At 36.7% G+C, this 20,667-nt stretch overlaps 1 protein-coding gene across 5 annotated transcripts in view; it reads right to left on the bottom strand.

Annotated features, from left to right (window-relative positions):
* The window catches only part of espn (espin), a 67,786-nt gene that overhangs the window by 14,402 nt on the left and 32,717 nt on the right, over window positions 1–20,667 (bottom strand). For 2 of the 5 annotated variants that reach the window (XR_008154742.1, XM_052562901.1), the window contains exons 8-11: window positions 19,951–20,112; window positions 11,810–12,038; window positions 2,983–3,128; window positions 1,128–1,484 (exon numbers count right to left, since the gene is read on the bottom strand). Coding sequence is in view for 1 of the 5 variants with exons in the window: in XM_052562901.1 (XP_052418861.1) it covers window positions 1,128–1,484; window positions 2,983–3,128; window positions 11,810–12,038; window positions 19,951–20,112 (894 nt within the window). In the remaining 4 variants the exon portion in view is untranslated. Of the gene's footprint in view, window positions 1–1,127; window positions 1,485–2,982; window positions 3,129–7,296; window positions 7,369–11,809; window positions 12,039–19,950; window positions 20,113–20,667 lie in introns of all 5 variants that reach the window. The other 3 variants (XR_008154741.1, XR_008154740.1, XR_008154743.1) reach the window with 3 other exon arrangements.

Below are 20,667 nucleotides of genomic sequence, written 5' to 3' on the forward strand. Positions count from 1 at the left end.
CAAATCATAAGCATTTTAAAAATCTAAAGAGGTGATACTATAGCTCACACGACTTAACTACAGGAGGATAGCGCTGATGCCAGAAGCTGAGAAAATGCACTCATTTCCATTTATTCATTGTAAATGTTTTGTATATAAACTTTTAAATGCAACTGGGTAGAACTATGAGACTGACCGGCTTTGTTCAGATGGGAAAACTTGTTTTAATATGTTTATTTTGTATTTTATCTTACCTACAAAAAATAAATAAATGAATGAATTAATTAAAAAAGATAATTGCAGCTATTTATCCCAAAATTCAGTTCCCCCCACCTCTGAATCGTGAGATGTAAACTTTAATTTGCTAGTTATAAAGTCAGAATAGTGAGTTTATGCCAGAAACGTGCTTCCATACTTAACCCTATGCAATACTTATAAACATAACTACTACAACAACTATCTTACTTACTCTCAATAAACTCTTAGTTAATAGTGAATGTGTGTTCCTTGATCCCAGGTGCTTACAGACACACTGATGAACTATGATTTGCTTCTTTCTAATCCAAGTCAGAGGCACATATAATTGTTTGGGAGTGGCCATTTTCATTCTAGGAAGCATTTTATGGGACAAAAATTTGTCATCAATATACTTTTTTTTTTTTAAACCAGATAATAAAGACTATTTTCTCGGCTCTTAGGCATAGCTAGCATATAAAAGACCTTAAAGGAAAAGTTCAACCAAAATTTACAATTTTGTCATCATTTACTCATCAAATGTTATCCCAAACCTGTTTTAATTTATTTCTTAAATTCAACACAAAAGAAGATATTCTGAACGATTTTGAAGAACCAAACAGTTTACTTTGTCTTTCATAGTAGACGAAGAATACTATGGAAATCAAGCCAAAATTCTCCAAAACACCTTCTGTGTTCATCATAAGATAGAAATGTTAACAGGTTTGGAATGACATGAGGATGAGTTAATGATGACATTTTCATTTTTGGGTGAACTACTCCTTTAAACTCATTGACTCAAAGCCACAAAACTCCAGTTTTGATTCGTGGGGTCAATAATAATGTGGACATTTTGGAAGAGAGATGCACTGCCTCAGCTTCTGTTTAAAACAGCCAGCTGCTTCATCACTCACCTTTCTCTTGTTCTCTTCCTCCTCCTGCATCTTCACTTGTAGTTTCCTCACCATCACCTGTCTCTTCCACTCTGGGATGGGCCGGCCCTGCTCGTCGTGTGTGGGCACCAGGCTCTCTACGTCCACCACGCTGGACTTGCACTGGACAGCAGGAGTGTTTCCGTTGACAGCAGTTGTGAGCTTCTCGCTGCTCTGTGAGGTGGACAGGTTCTGGGGCGACCCTCCGCTGGTCGTGGGAGCGGGTGGAGTGGGTGGAGTGGGTGGGCAAGCAGGCGGTGGAGACTCTGGTTTTGCAGATTGGGTGTTGTTGGGCTGGGGTTTTGGCAGAGGCTCTGGCGGCGATGACGGACGTTCCTCCTGAATGTCAAAACGATCAGTCAGAATCAAATCAGACAAAAATCTAGAGATGGTCACAGCTGCACTGAAGAAAAACTTGCAATGAGGATAATGATTTGTGCTGATCAACATGTTTTTTTCTCTTTTATTTATACAGCACTTTATACAGTGCAGCTTTACAGTGCTAAACAGGAAAATAATGACTCGATGCAAACAGAATTTAGTCTGAAAAGACAATGGTAGACAATGAGTCTATGAAATTATTTCATTGTTGATTTAGTTTGGTTCAATAACTGTGTAAAGTCCATCAACTATGGAACGAGTTTATTTCATAGGTGTCTTCTATACTTATCAAAAAACATTCAGGTTCTCGAGTCCTTTGGAAATTAAAAATACTGTTTAAACAACGCATTAAAGGTTCTTGAGATCAGTGTATTAGTGTCAGGGTACATACAATAATGAATTTCCAAAGAACTAAAGAACAAAACATTCTTTGTAAAATAAAGTTATTTTTGGCATTATAGTATGATTGTGTTCACCGTGTTCTGGGATTACATTAATTAATTGCTCTTTATTAGGTCTTCAATAAATAGGACAAAGAAGTAAATAAACAACATAAATAGATAACTTGTATTTATGACATGACTCACCATAAAATTTAGGACAAATTTTTCTTTGACTGTTTGTTATTTGCCATACACTCTCAGAAAAAAGGTATAAAAGCAGTTAATGGGGCGGTACATTTTCAGAATGGTTTCATTTAGCTAGTAATATGTACCTTTAAGATACCAAAATGCGAGGCTAACCTTTATTTCGTCCCAGTGACAGCTTTCGCACTTTATTTCTGATGATGTCATCTATTTCTTGAAATTCTCAGCAAATTGAGGTATCTAAACAAGATTTGAATGCCCCTCTGTTATTACCCAACTTTAATAAATGTGTGCTATTGTGTTGCATCGCCCATAACCGAGTTACACAAGCTTCAAACTAGTCTGCCTGAATTACCCCGGACAATGGATTTGGTGTCAGATCACGCAACTGCACTCTAATAACGATCCAAACTGCAACTTTATACCCTGAAACTAACTTTGTTCTGGATTATTTCATTATTTTTTGTGGCCACTGAATTTACATTTATATTTTTTGGGAATGCTGATCTATATTTTAACGTATCCATTTTATAATGAAAACTGGAAATGAAAACAAGGACTCCTGTCCATTGCATGTGCCATATCCAGCTTGGCTTTTGAGTCTTTTGATAGTCGTTAGCATTTCTAATGCAAACACTATTACACCACATCTCTATCACACTCCAATGAGAGATCAAAGGTTACAAGTAGACAACCGCTATAACTCATTTCATGAGACAAAGGACGTTTAATTTATGAGATTTACCATTAGGAATAAACATAAAGCTCAAAACAAGCTGATAAGCAATGATAATAACAAAGTTCCTGACAGACTTCAGGAAATGCAGCCTCAAGAAGTAAATCAGTGAAAGTAAGGGAGCGTGACCTACATTGTTCCCCGCTGTGCCGCTGTTAGAGAAGACGGTCGTGTAGCCTTTACTCTGAGGTGTTGGCTTCAGTTTTGGCCCAGCTTTAATTTCGGCCAGAAGCTCAGAATTATCTCCAGTGGGGGACATCATGTTGAAGGATTTATTGCCTGTGATAAAGACAGAGAGAAATTGAGCCAGGATGGATGGATGCATGAAGAGAGAGAGAGAGAGAGAGAGAGAGAGAGACTCCGGACAAGCTTCTCCTCTAAATATTTAATTCAAAACCACAGACGTCTAAACTAAAGTCTAAAGCAGTCACTAACTCATGTGCTGGTACTAAATAGTTACCAATGAAATGAATCCACTCACTGAATTAAGTATAAAAAAGAGAAAAGACTCAAGAACAAAGAAAAGATCAGGCCTTTGTTGAAGTTTCGGCCATCAAAATGATTTCAAATCTACAACGCATTCGATTGCTCTGACCACTGATGTGTATAATGTAACATGCATAACTCTTTACAGCAAATTTGGTGAATCTCACTGGAAGAACAACAGTGGCTGGCAAATGGGATTTTATGAGACGTATGACGGGAAAATATGGAACTTATTCAATTAAAGATTATTATATAACATAATCTACTTGACCAAACGTGGCCTGTGCTTTGGTCCCAGTGCCAGGAAACAAAAGATCTTTCATCAATCTCTAAAAAATCCACACATTCATTTTGCTGCTTTATCATGATTTTATCCACTTTATATTTACAAATGTAACAATGTGAAACAACGACAAAACTTAATAAAAAAATTAATTACATTTACGTATAAGCAGTGTTTAATCCACCAGAAGAGCACAAAATACTTTCTAAATATAAATAAATAGCTAAAGGTATAAATAGAGCATAAATCTACCCTGCAGAAAGCCCCTTGATTAAATAGTGATATATATGAATATATCATAAACTAAAATATACTATATACTACTCAAACTATTAGCATAAATGATTTTCTTCTTCAACATATGAACTGAAATAAACGACACACAATACTGCTAAAGAAATAATCAAATAAGCGTACATCACCTGCTGTGTTTGATTTAAATCTCCAGAGCGTCTCGTAACAGACGTGCTATTGTTTTGTCATAGCTGTGCTCATGGAAAAGTCTTCTTAGACCTACAGTAGATCTACAAGCTCTCCTCTCTTCCCACAAGAACAAACACCAGTGCGTTCATTACAGCCGGTGGCTCATCACAGTTGGGGGAAGTCTGAACGGATCAGCGCTAATCAACTCTGACAACAAACTGCTGCCAAATTGGAGCTGGATTTGAAGTCCACTCGCTGACCTTACGTCCTCTCCTCGCTCTCACTGACTCAGCCGTCCTCCAGCTCTCCAGCTCTCCAGTGGACTTACAGTCTCACAGAAACGTGACAGAACCACAGGCCCAGAACAAGGCCTTTCTGTTGATGTTCTGAGGCTTATACATCCATTCATATACTACAACGACCATGCAAAGACATTCCCCACTAAAAACACATAATAAATTAGTAATGTCAAATGATTAATCGCGATTAATCGCATCCAAAATACATTTTTATTTACAAAATATATGTCTGTGTATATTTATTATGTTTATAGTGTTCCTGTAGTTCAATTGGTAGAGCATTGCGTTATCAAGCGCAAGGTTGGGGGTTCACCCGGGAACACATGATAGGTTAAAATTGATAGCCTGAATGCACTGTAAGTCGCTTTGGATAAAAGCGTCTGCTAAATGCATAAATTAAAATTAAATTAAATTATATATAAATACAAACATATGCATGTATGTATTTAAGAAAAATATGTAACGCTCATTTTTTAAACCTATTTATATATGATATAAAGTAATTACATGCATACATTTATATTCATATAAATTATATCATATATAAATACGTTTAACAAATCAACGTTACATATTTTTCCTAAATATATATACATGCATGTGTTTGTATTTATATATACATAATAAATATACACAGTACACACACGTATATTATGTAAACAAAAACTTTTATTTTGGATGCCATTAATCGCGATTAATTGTTTGACAGCACTAAAATTAATAAATAAACCATACTAACATTGCCTCTTAGCTGGTTAAAATTGGTCTAGTCCTAATTATCTTATAGAAAACCTGTTTAAGGCCAGCAAACAAGACCAGCTTATAACAAACAAATGAAAATAATAAAATGGAACTCGCCATAAAATTGCTCACAGATACAATAGCAAAACTACATGTTTATTAACTTTTAAAGGGATGTGTGTGCAAACTCTGCAGTATTTTGGAAAAATACAGTACGATTGTGAAATACTGTTACATGTTTAAAATAACTGTTTTCTATTTACATAACTGATTTCAGAGTCACATGATCCTTCAGAAATCATTCTAACATCCTGATTTTAAGAAACATTTCTGATTATTATCAGTGCTGACATGGACAGGTTGTGTGACATGCCCTAATCCTCAAAAAAAAAAAAACATTAGCAAAAGAAGAAAATATGGCCCAGTCTACAAATACACAACTTTTTAAATGTGTTGGCTCACCCAAAAGAGGTCCAATATTTAAAAAAAATGATTAAACTGGGAAAAATCTAAGGATTTCTGATATCACCCAAAGTGTTAACACATAAATTCAATTTAATCAAATAATATGTAGGCAAATATTGCTGGTAATTACTATATCGATGGCATATAAATTAAAATAATTGTATATCATTCCCCGTGCTCCTTTAGCCACTTCAGTGTAAATAAGCTTCGAAAGAAAATAATCAAAAAGCTGAACGTATCAAAATATAATTCATAATATTTTTTAGATACTTTGCCCAACATGACCTATTGCTAGTAAAAATGTATCATCATATAGCTTACAACAAATACAATATACTTTACCTTCAACCTTGACTTGGCAAATCTTCAGTCATGACCTGCAGCTAAATATCACTTTAATATAACTTAAACAAAGGCAATCAGAAGAACTTGTGCCTGCATATGAGCAGAAAACAGAGGATCAGGATGTTCACAATAGCTGTGTCTAGCGAGGAATGATGTGGCAGGATGAAGGTGTGCGCTGACGGCAGAGCAAGTCAATAACAGCCGCCCACTGTTTACACACCTTTCTACTCATTCATCAACACATTACTCACTATACGCAGGCCGATGTCAAAACATGGCACTTTAATAGAGGAGAGAGCTTGTAAACGCAACAGTTTATTCCAAGACGTAAATGGTTTTAATTCCACATGGATTTTTATGAGGATGAGTCAACATGAAATCAAAATTCACACCATATTTACTCAACCTTACTGTGCAATGGTTAATCGGTGCATCGTATTAACTTTCATCAAAACATAAAACAGCTTTCTCTGTGTCGAAAACAACTTTCCTTATTTTCTGATGTCATCAAGCCCTCTTAGCTGTCAACCAATCACCTGGCTTCATTCTGGTATGGCACACCCACTTTTTAGAAAAGTTGTTGGGAGTTATGTAATTAGATTACTTTTTCAGGAAACCAGTAGTGTAACACATTACTTTTAAATATACAAGAAAATATCTGAGTTAGTTTAAAAAAATTACTTTGTTTTCCCATTTATTCACTGACTCTTCTCCTGCCATGTGTTGAGAGAAATCGGGAGTATTAATTTCACTTTTTTATATGAAAGTGCCTTTATAGTTGCCAAAAAAAAATAAATTAAAATACAAAAACAAGGCTAGCTTACGTCACTAAAGTAATGCAAAAGTAATGTAATGCATTACTTTCCATAAGTAATTAAGTAATGCAATTAGTTACTTTTTTTTATGGAGTACCACGGTATTACAATGCATTACTTTCAAAAGTAACTTTCCCCAACACTGTCAGAAATACATCAGTAAAATCGGCTGTGAATGTCATTTCAAGTTGACTTCATAGTATTTGTTACAATGTGTGGTTTAGGTCACAAAACGAACTCACTCGCCACACAATTTCATCAACCAATGTAGCTGCGCTATATTAACAATCACAGCTGATGTGCCAGAGTCCCCGCAGCATTTGGGAATTCTGTGGCTGATCGCAACTGGGATCACAGACAAATCCCGCTGGGTGCTGTGGTTTCTTTGGCTATCTGAAGGGAGAAGTATAAGTGCATGGTTATATTAAAAAATACTAGATTTACTTCAGCTTGTGGTCCAGTAGCCAAATAAACCACACACTCAGTTCTCTCGATGAAGGGAAAGAGAAGAATTGGAGTGAAGAATGACACATAAACACAAACACACACACACACGCACACACATAATGAGGCTGGGGGAAAATACTTACTCTTCCTCTGCCGGAGAGTTTCTGGAGCAGGGGCGACAGAGGGAGACAGATGAGAAGAGGAGAGATCCCCTTCTTTAAAGCCATTGCGTCATGAAAAGAGAAGAATATGGAAAGCCAGAAAGCGTCCATGCAAAGCAGAGAGAGACAGATCCAGGCAGACAGGTGCGGTGAAGACAGATGCAGACGATGAGAGGATGACAAATACAGGAAGGAAAGAGAGGAGGTGAACAAACAAACAAAAAAAAACAAAACAATGACCAATGAGCAACCTGTTTGTCTCTTTACTACATACAACCATGTAGTTGTGCCTTTTTTATTTTGAAACTTGTGGTCAAGAGTGCTCTATAGAGTCGTATACATGTTCTGAAAGTATTTGACTGGAAATGTCAGTAAAAATAGACCAAGGCAACTAAACACTAGATTTTTACATTGACTAAAGTGCTTGCTTATATAAGACTTGCCTTCAAGCTGCTCATTTGGTTGCTGTGTATTTGTTTTGCACTTGCTGAGGTGTTCTGGGATATTTTAATATGTGAAGGGTAATCTAAGTAGTTGCTAGGTCATCTTGGTAGCTTGATGAATTCAGGAACGTTGCTAGAGCGTTGCTAGAGCGTTGCTTCTTTGAGTTGTGTCTGTTACAGTGGAATTGCTGAGTGGCTGCAAGCATGCCTTGCGTGGTTTCTAGCAGGTTGCAATGTTTTATGGGCTTGCTTATTGGCCCAAGCCATTTTTATTTGTTTTATCAGTGGGTGGGTAAAAAATTGCTTAGAAAATGACTTGCACACCTCTTCTCAATCAGTAATAAAATATGAACAAAACTCTGCATTAAGAGTCATGCAATAAAGTTTAATACAAAGGGTTATGACTACTGCTACCGGTCAAAAGTTTGGAATATTTACTTATTTATTTATTAAAGTTTCCTATGTTCACCAAGACTGCAATAGTTTGACTAAATATACAGCAAAAACAGTCATCTTGTGAACAATTTGATTTTATTCATTTGAATATATTTTAAAATGCAATTTACTTTTGAGATGCACTGGAGCCATTACTCTAGTCTTCAGTGTCACGTGATCTTTTAGTGATTGTAAGATAATGTTTGAATAAACAATACCTTTTTAATAAAATCTTAACCTTAACTTAATAAACCTTAAAGCACCAACTGTTGCAAGAGAAAAAGAAATCATCTGGCCAGCTAGAAAGTGTTGGGTTTTCTGTTTGTGTGTTATTTGCAGGCCACAACAAATATTGAAAAGGACGGTGTAATTGCACAGCCAGCGCTTCATTTCCCTGACAGAACACTGAATTGCACAACACATCACGGATATTGTCTTGTCCCGAAGACATGTCAGGTATCCCTTGGAGGAAGAACAATTAAGTAAATGGCAGAACACAAAACCGATTCAAAGTAACAATAGCCCATGTGCATGAATTCGTAAACAGACTTTGGAAGGAGCAGGCCGCCAGATCTCACATTAACAGACTGGAGCTTCATGAGATTTACCTTGTGACTGCAGGGGGGGGTTCTAGAGCTTGCCCCCCAATACATCTGGAATCATATCACCAAACAATTTAGGGTGAAATGCGTAGTTTGTGCTGTAAACTATATATATATATATATATATATATGTGTGTGTGTGTGTGTGTGTGTGTGTGTGTGTGTGTGTGTGTGTGTGGCCCTGGAGCACAAAACCAATCTTAAGTCGCTGGGGTATATTTGTACCAATAGACAATATTTTATGCCAAAATCATTTAGACATCAAGTAAAAATCATGTTCCACGAAGATATTTTGTAAATTTTAATTATTAATTTGCATTGCTAAGAACTTCATTTGGACAACTGTAAAGGTGATTTTATCAATATGTAGATTTGTTTTGTTTTTTTTACCCTCAGATTCCAGATTTTCAAATAGTTGTATCTCAGCCAAATATTGTCCTATTATCCTAACAAACCACACTTATTTATTCAGCTTTCAGATGATGTATAAATCTAAAAAAATAATAATAAATAACAATAATTACCCTTATGACGTGCTGGCTGACTGAATTCTCTGGCTAATTCTCTCATCAGATATTAATTTCAGCTTTAATGATTATTATAGGAGTCACTGGACTGAACTGAAAATGTTCTTTGATAATGTAAACCTACTTTGCTCTCTTTCTGTACAATGAGAGTGTTATAGAATAATTAGTAACTTGCAACATTACATTAAATGCAAAGTCAGTCATATTAACAATATTTAATGGTATGACACCCATATCTGGTACTTAAGTGAAAACAAGGATTTTATGCAAACCCAAACACGCCCCCCCCCCCCCACCCGTGCCCTCTTCATGAATAATGTGCATGATGCCCCTGACACTACAATACAAAATTACTACTATAGATTGCAGTGATACATAACATGGTGAAAAATGACTGAATTAATAATACTGAAAGTAGGTTAAGATGAATTGTAAAATTGTGGTCCCTAAAAGCACAAGTGGCCCCTGTGTGGCCCCCCAGTTACTGTGGACTTCCGCAGGGCTCGAGGAGAGCTCGAGGAGATGCTGAGAGTCGGACTGAACATGGACAGGTCTACTGATATCCACAACATCTGCTTTAAATGAATGGTTTAGGATTGCAGACTAAACAGCGTGAATATTTGTCATTGGATGTTAGATTGTTTGCACATTTACCCATGACTGAAGATCTAAGCAAAATACTGATACATACGACACCAGAGCACTCACACCATCCCTGTTAAATATTCTCATATTCAATATTCTAAGTACTTTACATAAAGGGATATTCTCTCTTAGGTACAACTTACAATCTGACAACATCTGAGGTATACTGTCATATTACCACATACAATCATTCAGTTGCCAATGTTTGACTTCATCGTATCGGTCGTATCATGTACACTACCAGTCTAGTGTCTTTGCTCACCTAGGCCACATTTATTTGATTGAAATTACAGTAAAATAGTAAGATTGTGAAGTATTGTTACATATTTTCAACTGTATTCTATTTAAATTTATTTTAAAAGCTTTATTCCTGTGATCAAAGCTGAATTTTCAGTATCATTACTCCAGTCTTCAATGTCACATGATCCTTTAGAAATTATTGTAATGTGTTGTTTGCTGTTTAAGAAACATTTCTTGATTATTTTGGTGCTGAAAACATTTTTTGCTGCTTATTTATTTAAAAAGAAATTGTGGAAACTTTGGGATAAGTAAGTGTTCTTTTGACATTTCTATCCATCAAAGAACTATTTTAAAAAATAGTATCAAAAAAATATTAGGAAGCAACATTATTATTAATCACTGAGTGCCAATAATTGAGCACCAAATCAGGATATTAGATTGATTTCTGAATGACCATGTGAAACTGAAGACTGATGATGCTGAAAATACAGCTGCGCATCACAGGAATAAATTGCATTTTAAAAATATATTACATTTGAAAATATTTATTTTAAATTGTAAACATATTTCACAATATTACATAAGAAACTTCTTTCAAAAACATAAGTTATTCCAAACCTTTGACCGATAATGTTTTGTGTGCAATCTATCATCACTGTGTGACACTGATCCTCTGCTCTACAGGGACAGGAGAAGATTAAAGGGGTCATACTATGAACAAAGGGTCAAACAAGTGAAAGGGTTGAACGCATAACCCCTAAGCATTGTTTCACAGATGAAGAGGTCAGTCAATTATAACTTAAGGCCTTTATGAGTCATAAGTGGTGTTCACATTACCAACGGTAAAGGTCATACATTCATAAAAGCCGGGCTAAATCTCCAGCGGTATTCAGTATAACTGTATCCGGTGGCAGATCACCGTCTACACTCCCATCAGTAGCTGCTACATTGCATCGCTGCTCATTATGTAACGTGATTTGCATAAAGCTTAGCCATGGTTGTGGTTGATGTTGACCATGTCACCTCAGATCGCTAACTCTTTCCCTGAATGGGTGGTTTTTAAAAAATGGTTTTAAGTCAGTTACTTATTCCTATCTTTGGATGTAGTGTGTCAGCAGAAAATATCTGTTTAATTGTAATAATCCAGTGAGATTTGTGTCTGACAGTAGCCAGTGCTCCACACACAGATATCTGATCTAATGAACTCAGTCAAAGAAGAACTGTGGCAACGTCTCCAAGATGCTTCAAGAAACCTATCTGCTAAGCTACAGTGCTGTGTTTTAGACACTTGAAATCAGCATTTGGTGTGAGCATGGTTTGTGTTTAAAGCAGCTTTTGCCCTCGGTGCACACAGTTTTTCAGGGAGCTTTGCAGATAGATTTCTTGAAGCATCTCGGAGACGTTGCCACAGCAAAAGATAGAAAAAACTGACTTAAAACCATGCTCAAAATACCACTGTTCTAATCGTTTTGGCCAGCACTGAAACTGCAACAGCAGTCTTGTGTTTTAAATTAATAATTTCAATGCATGACCTCTTTAAATGCTTCATCCTGCCATTTCCCTAGAGAGTGCAAACAGAACACTGTGGCGGATCAGTACTCACTGCTGGAGGAGGAAGACATGCGGCGCTGGGCAGGGGCCGGTGCGCTGCTGCTGGGTGGAGGAGGAGGGGGCAGCTCTGATGGAAGAGGTGGAGGAGGAGGAGGAGGAGGGATGAAGGTGCTGGCAGGTGGGGGAGGTGGTGGAGGAGGAAGGGGTAGATCCTCAGTGTTTCCCGTCCCGTTCTCCGGAGCAGGCGCTGTGTCTGCTGCGTCCTCCAACAGTGCAGAACCCTGTCGAGAGAACAGGGAAGAGAGCCATAGATTTCCATCTTCAAATATTTACATTGGTTTTCTAACAGATGAGCCAACAATGAAAATGCTCTCATCAGTTACTCAACATCATGCAATCCTGTATGTTCATGACTTTCTTTCTTTTGATAAACACCATTTGTACGGAAAGAGCCTCTCTGTGAGTCCACATATTGCACATACAGCCATGATAGTGACAATAATATGACCCCATTAGACGAATCAATGCTTTTTATAGTAAAACAAGAAGTGTGTGTAAGAAAAATACAAATATTAAATTGGTATAATAGTCACTTTTAAAAAAGGGTTGAGTTATTCGATTTTGATGATTACTATATGTCAAGCTTCGTGCTTACATTTACATCAAACACACACTAGATCCTCTCTTGAAGTTTCCCCAGAAGCAATGAATCTGTTTAAACACACACCCATAATTTCACTTCAGAAGATGCTGATTCATCCACTGGGGTTGTCCTGATGTATGTGTGTGCTTTTTGAAGCACCAACATTATGGTGCCCATTCACTTGCATTATACAGGTGCTGGTCATATAATTAGAGTATAATCAAAAATTGATTTATTTCATTAATCCCATTCAAAAAGCGAAACTTTTATATTATATTAATTCATTAAACACATACTGATATATTTCAAATGTTAATTTCTTTTAATGTTGATGATTATAACTGACAACTAAGGAAAATCCCAAATTCAGTATCTCAGAGAATTTGAATATTACTTCAGACCAATACAAAGAAAGGATTTTTAGAAATCTTGGCAAACTGAAAAGTATAAAAATGAAAAGTATGAGCATGTACAGCACTCAGTACTTAGTTGGGGCTCCTTTTGCCTGAATTACTGCAGCAATGCGGCGTGGGATGGAGTCGATCAGTCTGTGGCACTGCTCAGGTGTTATGGGAGCCTAGGTTTCTCTGATAGTGGCCTTCAGCTCTTCTCCATTCTTGGGTCTGGCATATCACATCTTCATCTTTCAATGGGGTTAAGGTCAGGTGAGTTTGCTGGCTATAATAAGAACAGGGATACCATGGTCCTTAAACCAGGTACTGGTAGCTTTGGCACTGTGTGCAGGTTCCAAGTCCTGTTGGAAAATGAAATCTGCATCTCCATAAAGTTGGTCAGCAGCAGGAATCATGAAGTGCTCTAAAACTTCCTGGTATATGGCTGTTTTGACCTTGGTCCTCAGAAAACACAGTGGACCAACACCAGCAGATAACATGGCACCCCAAACCATCACTGACTGTGGAGACTTTACACTGGACCTCAAGCAACGTGGGTTGTGTGCCTCTCCTCTCTTCCTCCAGACTCTGGCACCCTGATTTCCAAAGGAAAATGCAAAATTTACTTTTATCAGAGAACATAGCTTTGGACCACTCAGCAGCAGTCCAGTCCTTTTAGAAGCGAGACGCTTCTGACGCTGTCTGTTGTTCAAGATTGGCTTGACACAAGGAATGCAACAGCTGAAACCCATGTCTTGTATATGTCTGTGCGTAGAGGTTCTTGAAGCACTGACTCCAGCTGCAGTCCACTCTTTGTGAATCTCCCCCACATTTTGAATGGGTTTTGTTTCACAGTCCTCTCCAGGGTGCAGTCATCCCTTTTGCTTGTACCCTTTTTTCTACCACATCTTTTCCTTCCCTTCACCTCTCTATTAATGTGCTTGGACACAGAGCTCTGTGAACAGCCAGCCTCTTTTGCAACGACCTTTTGTGTCTTGTTCTCCTTGTGCAAGATGTCAATGGTCGTCTTTTGGACAACTGTCAAGTCAGCAGTCTTCCCCATGATTGTGTAGCCTACAGAACTAGACTGAGAGACCATTTAAAGGCCTTTGCAGGTGTTTTGAGTTAATTAGCTGATTAGAGTGTGGCGCGAGGTGTCTTCAATATTGAACCTTTTCACAATAATCGAATTTTCTGAGATACTGAATTTGGGATTTTCCTTAGTTGTCAGTTTAAATCGCCAAAATTTAAAGAAATAAACATTTGAAATATATCAGTTTGTGTGTAATGAATAAATGTAATATACAAGTTTCACTTTTTGAATGGAATTATTGAAATAAATTAACTTTTTGATGATATTCTAATTATATGACTAGCTCCTGTATATGGAAGCACAGATATATATTATTTTGCTAAAAGAAGAAGGAAAGTCATGTATATAGATACATCACTGTAAGTAAACTAATTGTCCAGCTGTTTCTTCTGAAACGTGTAAAAACTGACATACACTGGTTTTGCCCAGTGTTTGATTGGGCAAAATGTTTAAGAAACTTGTTAAATAAAAAGCATTACTTTTTGATGGCATGAGTGGCATAAAAAACAATCACTATATATATATATATATATATATATATATATATATATATATATATTATAAAGCCAAAAGCCCTCTTTATTATCTCTCCTCTTTATAAAGTTAATAGATTATTTCACATATCAGGCTTACAGACATAAAGGTCCATTTAAAAATCACATTTTGGCACTAAAATGGTCATAGACAGAATAACATTACAAATACTCTTCCCCAAAACACTTAATCTGACCAACATACCTCCCACTGCACCCCACCATATGCACTGCAGATGGTAATGAATCCATAAATAGATCTAATTGAGTGGTTTGATGGAATGAAAGGACATCTGCTAAGCTAAGAGCCACAATCCTTCACACTCAGCATCCCCAGAGACCCCCCCCCCCACAACTGACGCTGTGTAAACAAGCCCTGACCTTTCACCCCACGCACCCCCGCCTCCTGGACGCGTGCCGCACACGTGCCCCTTATCCCCTCTCTCCCCCCATCATCACTGTCTCCAGCATATGGTGCGTTTCATGTCACACGCATGTCCGTGTTAATGAGGGACATGTGGAGCGCCATCTGGTTCAATCAAGTGGCCAGACGTCCCACTGGGCATCTAATTGGCTCAATGAAGATTAGATCTGATAGAAGGGGCCATATGAAATGCTGATATGTATTCTAGATCACATTGTGTGTGTTCATCACTAGAGGTAAATGTTATGGCTCTGGATAATTAATGGATCTTTTTTTTTATTCAAGTAACAAATTTGTCTCAAATGTGTTCCAAAAATTTCTCATAAAAAAAAGGATGAGACAGTTGTTGACCTAAACATTAGCACAGATCGGATAATGGATTTCTAAGTTAAGTGTCTCAAATGTTTCTCCTTAAATTCCTTGGGATTACTTTCAAGTCAAGTAAAGCCAAGTCACAATTATTTATTTTGTGCTTTTTATTTATGTTTATTTTTTTCAAATCAAAACAAATCAAATCAAATCATTTACCCTCATGTTGTTACAGTGAAAATAAAATAGTAAAGGATTTACTTTGAAACAATTACATTTTTTTTAAGCAAAAAGCCTAAAATTGTCTTTTCTTGTAATAGAGCATCACAGTCCCGCCCACAGCTGGTGCCGGAAGTAAAAATTCAATACAATTTATTCATTGACATTTGGGAAATAAGCCATAAAAACTTAACCATACATGGTAGACCTAAAACCAGCTACGGCTGTACTAAGCGATAGTATATGCTCATATAAACGGCAAAAGTTCATGGGGCATAACCTTGTTTAGAGATAAATGCCTTTTATTCGCGATGTCTTGGATAAGAACTTCATTACCCACAATCCTGAACAATCCCACAGTGATGCATCTGATTGGTGGAACTCGTGTAACTGTCTGTTTAAACCCTGCGAAGGTCCGTGAAGAGGTGAAGATCATTAATAAAAATAAATAAATAAATAAAAACCTGTGTTGCGTTTTTTCACGGTAGACTGATCAGTGCAATCGTGTGCTCCTTTGCTGCTACGATGGCTTTTTTCAAGGAGGAAAACAAGTGTTCAAAGGGGTGAAACCCACTTTAGATAGGGTCATGTAACGCTAGTTGAGTGTAGCGTGTCTGAAGGTAAGCTTTTGGGTTTTGTAAGGGCCAGCATGAGGGACAAGACCTACAAAGTTTTGGTGAGTTTTGCAGGGACGTTGGTAACGTTAGTTAGCTTATCGTCCACTTTAGCTAGGCTACTGTAGCATTCATATGGTATGAGTCATATCAAGCATTTTATGATGCCACTGTCAAAACAATATTTAGCCTAGGCACACCTTTTTGTCCATTTACTGAATATTTTTGTGTAACGGCAACAACATGTGTTGACTAATGAGCGATGATTGCAGTCAGGTACAAAGCACTGCACCATGTTGCTGTCGTTATTGTTAAACGCTTTCAAACACGCACACAATATATAAAATACACGATACCTATATAAAACACTATTTATTTACACAATTAATACTGAAAGAACTGCTATTACTGCACATTCACTATATTAAATAAAATTCACTGGAGGAAATTCGTCAGATTTGGAAGTCACTCAAAAGGCTCGTTCGCGGCTGTGAGATTCAGTCGAATTCAATGAGGCGCTTTGGTTTATGGGATGAGTAGTTCCTTCGCTCAGAAATGAAAATATGTACACAGTCTTGTACCTTTGACTTTTTTTGGATTTTCTCTTACTTTTTTCACTCAGAAATGATATGTTGTATGCTTATGAGTTCAGCCGTAGCTGGTTATCCTCAGACATGCTCTAAAACTCTTTAGATAAGGATTTTTCTGAAAGTCAATGGGAGAAATGAATGGGAAATTTACTTCCAGCACCAAAGCTCTCTCGGGCTGTGGGCGGGACTGTGATGCTCTATACATACTCCCACTCTTTTATTTGCAATCCCATCTTTTATTTGCAACTTTGTAAAATCTTTTGGCAACAGTGGTCTCTATCATCTTCTTACAGTATGGGCTGATGATGTTTTTGAGAAACATGAGTATAACTTTCTTTCTTGCTCGTAACACAGAGGTTTAGTAGAATGTCCTAGCTACTATTTTCCAAATATTATATATAAACAGGAACCAGGAATGTATGTGGTCACCATTCGCTTTTAAAGGGAAAACAGCAGCTTGGAGATTTTTCTAGATAACTCATTTTGTGATCCACGGAAGAAAGTCAGAAAGCTTTGATACAATGCTTTTGCATACAGTATGACGGAGTTTGGTAACACTTAAGTACAGCAACCATTTCTCACTATTGACTAGTTGCTTACTAGCATGCTTATATGACGTGACATACAGCCAAGTATGGTGACCCACACTCAGAATTCATGCTCTGCATTTAACCCGTCCAAAGTGCACACACACACCGTGAACACACACACACACACACAGAGGAGTGGTCATAATTTATACTGCGGCGCCCGGGGAGCAGATGGTGGTTCGGTGCCCTGCTCAAGGGCACCTCAGTCGTGGTATTGCTGCCCCAGGACTCAAACCTTCAACCTTAGGGTTAGGAGTCAAACTCTCTAACCACTAGGCCTTGACTTTTCTTGATATGTTATTGTTAACATATTGGCTGTTTGCTAGTACTTATAAAACACATATTCTGCATCCCTAAACTTACCCAATACCAGCAAATAGCAGCAAACTAGGAGTTTATAGAGGCAAAGTCATAGTTAATGGCTTGTTAATGGCGAGAATTGGACCTTAAAATAAAGTGTGACCCATAATTAAAATTACATTAATCTACATTAATCATTGTTGTCTAGAAAAATAAAATGCTATGTTAAAAAGATATTCTTTCCCAAAGTATTCTGTCCTATGAGTCAAAGTGCAGTTATAATAAGGTCCCAGTCGTCAGACTTACATAACACAACAAAGAAAAGACTGAGCACTGTTTACCCAGCAGCCTAACGTGAGTACAATAAATGCTGAACTGCAGTGCTAACTCTGGGCTGCCGCACCTTGCATGGATTTGTGTTGTGATGTGACAGGTGAGGGAGTGAGCGAGGTTGATTCAGACTGAAGAGAGCTGGCTGTCCCAGAAACAACTGCTTTCCGTTTGGCAACCAACCATACTTTTGATGATCCCCCCACTCTAAGTGAATGTAAACATCTTCAAAAGATTTAAATCTGAAAGTGCGCCATGTATAAAGTTTCTCAAAAGAAACAGCCGACTCTGAATCATTGAAACAATTCATTTTTAAAATGAATCCCAGGCCGTTTCATGTTGACATCAACATGAAACATTAGCATATTGTGCGCCCACTTGTTGGTCTTTTCTCGTTGGTCTAAATGAAAATGCAAATTAATTCTTTGCACTAGGTGTGGCTTTAGGAGCGGTAAAAACAACTGTTTCCCCAGTAACGCTGTACACAAAGCAGCACTGTGCTCACAAACACTGCTTTAACACGCATTACAGGCATGATGAAATTAAAATGAAACCAATCGACCAATCACAGCAGATTAGCTTCACGCAAAGGAGGGGTTCGTAAAAATGATTCGTTGAGTGAATCGTTTGTTATAGTCCTTGAGCAAATAAGGTAAAAATAAGTGCATATTACAAGACAATGAAAGTGTTTTTAACCTGTTGATGGGGACTTCAAAAACCAAAATATGAACCTTTCATTACCTGTAATAGGGGCACTTTAGCACTTTAGCACTTAACTTTTTGTACAGTAAGATTTGTAATGTTTTTTTAAAGAATTCTCTTCTGCTCACCAAGTCTGCATTATTTGATCTAAAGCACAGAAAAAAAAACAGTACAATTTCACCATATTTTTTACTTTTCAAATAACTGTTATCTATTTTGGGATATATTTTAAAAAGTAATTAATTTCTGTGATCAAAGCTGAATTCTCAGCATCATTACTCCAGTATTCAGTGTCACACGATCCTACAGAAATCACTTTTATTATTATTATTATTATTATTATTATTATTATTATTATTATTATTATTATTATATTCAAATAGATAACAGTTATTTTAAATAGTAAAACTTTTTGCTGTACTTTGGATCAAATAAATGCCAAATTTATTTTGCGTTTTTTATTTATTTTGTTTTTTTAAACTGCTTTTTGTCAAATCAAAACTTTAAATAGACAAAAAACAATATTTTTTTTTGTCATCATTTACTTTCATGTTGTTACAGTGAAAATAAAATAGTAAAGGATTTACTTTGAAACAATGTAATTTCTTTTTTTAAGCAAAAAGCCTGAAATAGTATTTTCTTGTAATACATAATCTCACTCTTTTATTTGCAATCCCATCTTTTATTTGCAATCCCATCTTTTATTTGCAACTTTGTAAAAAATTTTGGCAACAGTGGTCTCTATCATCTTCTTACAGTATGGGCTTATGATGTTTTTGAGAAACATGAGTATAACTTTCTTTCTTGCTCGTAACACAGAGGTTTAGTAGAATGTCCTAGCTACTATTTTCCAAATATATTATATATAAACAGGAACCAGGAATGTATGTGGTCACCATTCACTTTTAAAGGGAAAACATCAGCTTGGAGATTTTTCTAGATAACTCATTTTGTGATCCACGGAAGAAAGTCAGAAAGCTTTGATACAATGCTTTTGCATACAGTATGACAGAGTTTGGTAACACTTAAGTACAGCAACCATTTCTCACTATTGACTATTTGCTTACTAGCATGATGGATTTCTAAGTTAAGCGTCTCAAATGTTTCTCCCTAAATTCTTTGGGATTGCTTCAAGTAAAGTCACACAAATTTAGCGCTTTTTTGCTTTTTTTTTTTTAACTGCTTTGTGTCAAATCAAAACTTCAAATAAACAGAAACAAAACATTTTTTACTCTCATGTTGTTACACTAAAAATTAAATAGTAAAGGATTTACTTTGAAACAAGTTCATTTTTTATTTTATTTTAAATAGTAAAACATTTTGCTGTATTTCGGAACAAATAAATGCAGGCTTGGTGAGCAGAAGAGACTTCTTTAAACAACATTACTGATTTGACTATTTAAAACCTTTGGACTGGTAGTGTGCACCACCATGAAACAGAATCTGAGCTTTACCTCCTCGTTGGGTGCCATGGCTCTGTTGGGGTGCTGGTCTGCGGGATCACTACCCAGGGTTTTGTAGTAATCCCCAGTGCTGGGCTGCTTGCTGAAGCTGCGGGACTTTCGATTAGAGTCGACTCTTCGAAGCCTTTCGTGGCCCTCGCCAGGATTCAGCTGCTGGAGAAATGAGCAGCACATGTTTATAACAATCAGCCATTTCAAGCGCTTAATCTCATCTACAGCCCTCATCAGTGGAATTAGCTCTAAAACCCAACCAGAAATTGCCTTAAAGCTTTTAAGCCTAAAAAAACAACATTTATGAGCGCTATGAATTTATTTCAGCAGTCAACTAACAATACTATTTTATTTTTTTATTAATATACGCTATGAACTGTACTCAAATACTTTGTGTAACTAATATTTGAACAGAGCAAAAACATTACAATTTGAGACATCCAAATAACTTAGTAGTGCACATGACTGAGTTAATATAACTAGAAAAAAGATGATCACTACATTGGTATGTGTACAGTTATTGTGTTTTATATAAAGCAGCATGCAGGATAAATAAAGTCATGTTTTTGACCTAAACACAGGCTCTGTTTAGGTCTTTTCACTTTAACACAGCAGAAGCAACTTTAAATCCTGACAAAACATTATCACTTACTCTAACACATTTTCATTTATATAATTCTTGTGTAGAAACACATTTTATAACACTTCATTTTTAGC

Source organism: Carassius gibelio, chromosome B8 (genome assembly GCF_023724105.1).
Source record: "Carassius gibelio isolate Cgi1373 ecotype wild population from Czech Republic chromosome B8, carGib1.2-hapl.c, whole genome shotgun sequence".
Taxonomy (NCBI): Eukaryota; Metazoa; Chordata; class Actinopteri; order Cypriniformes; family Cyprinidae; genus Carassius; species Carassius gibelio.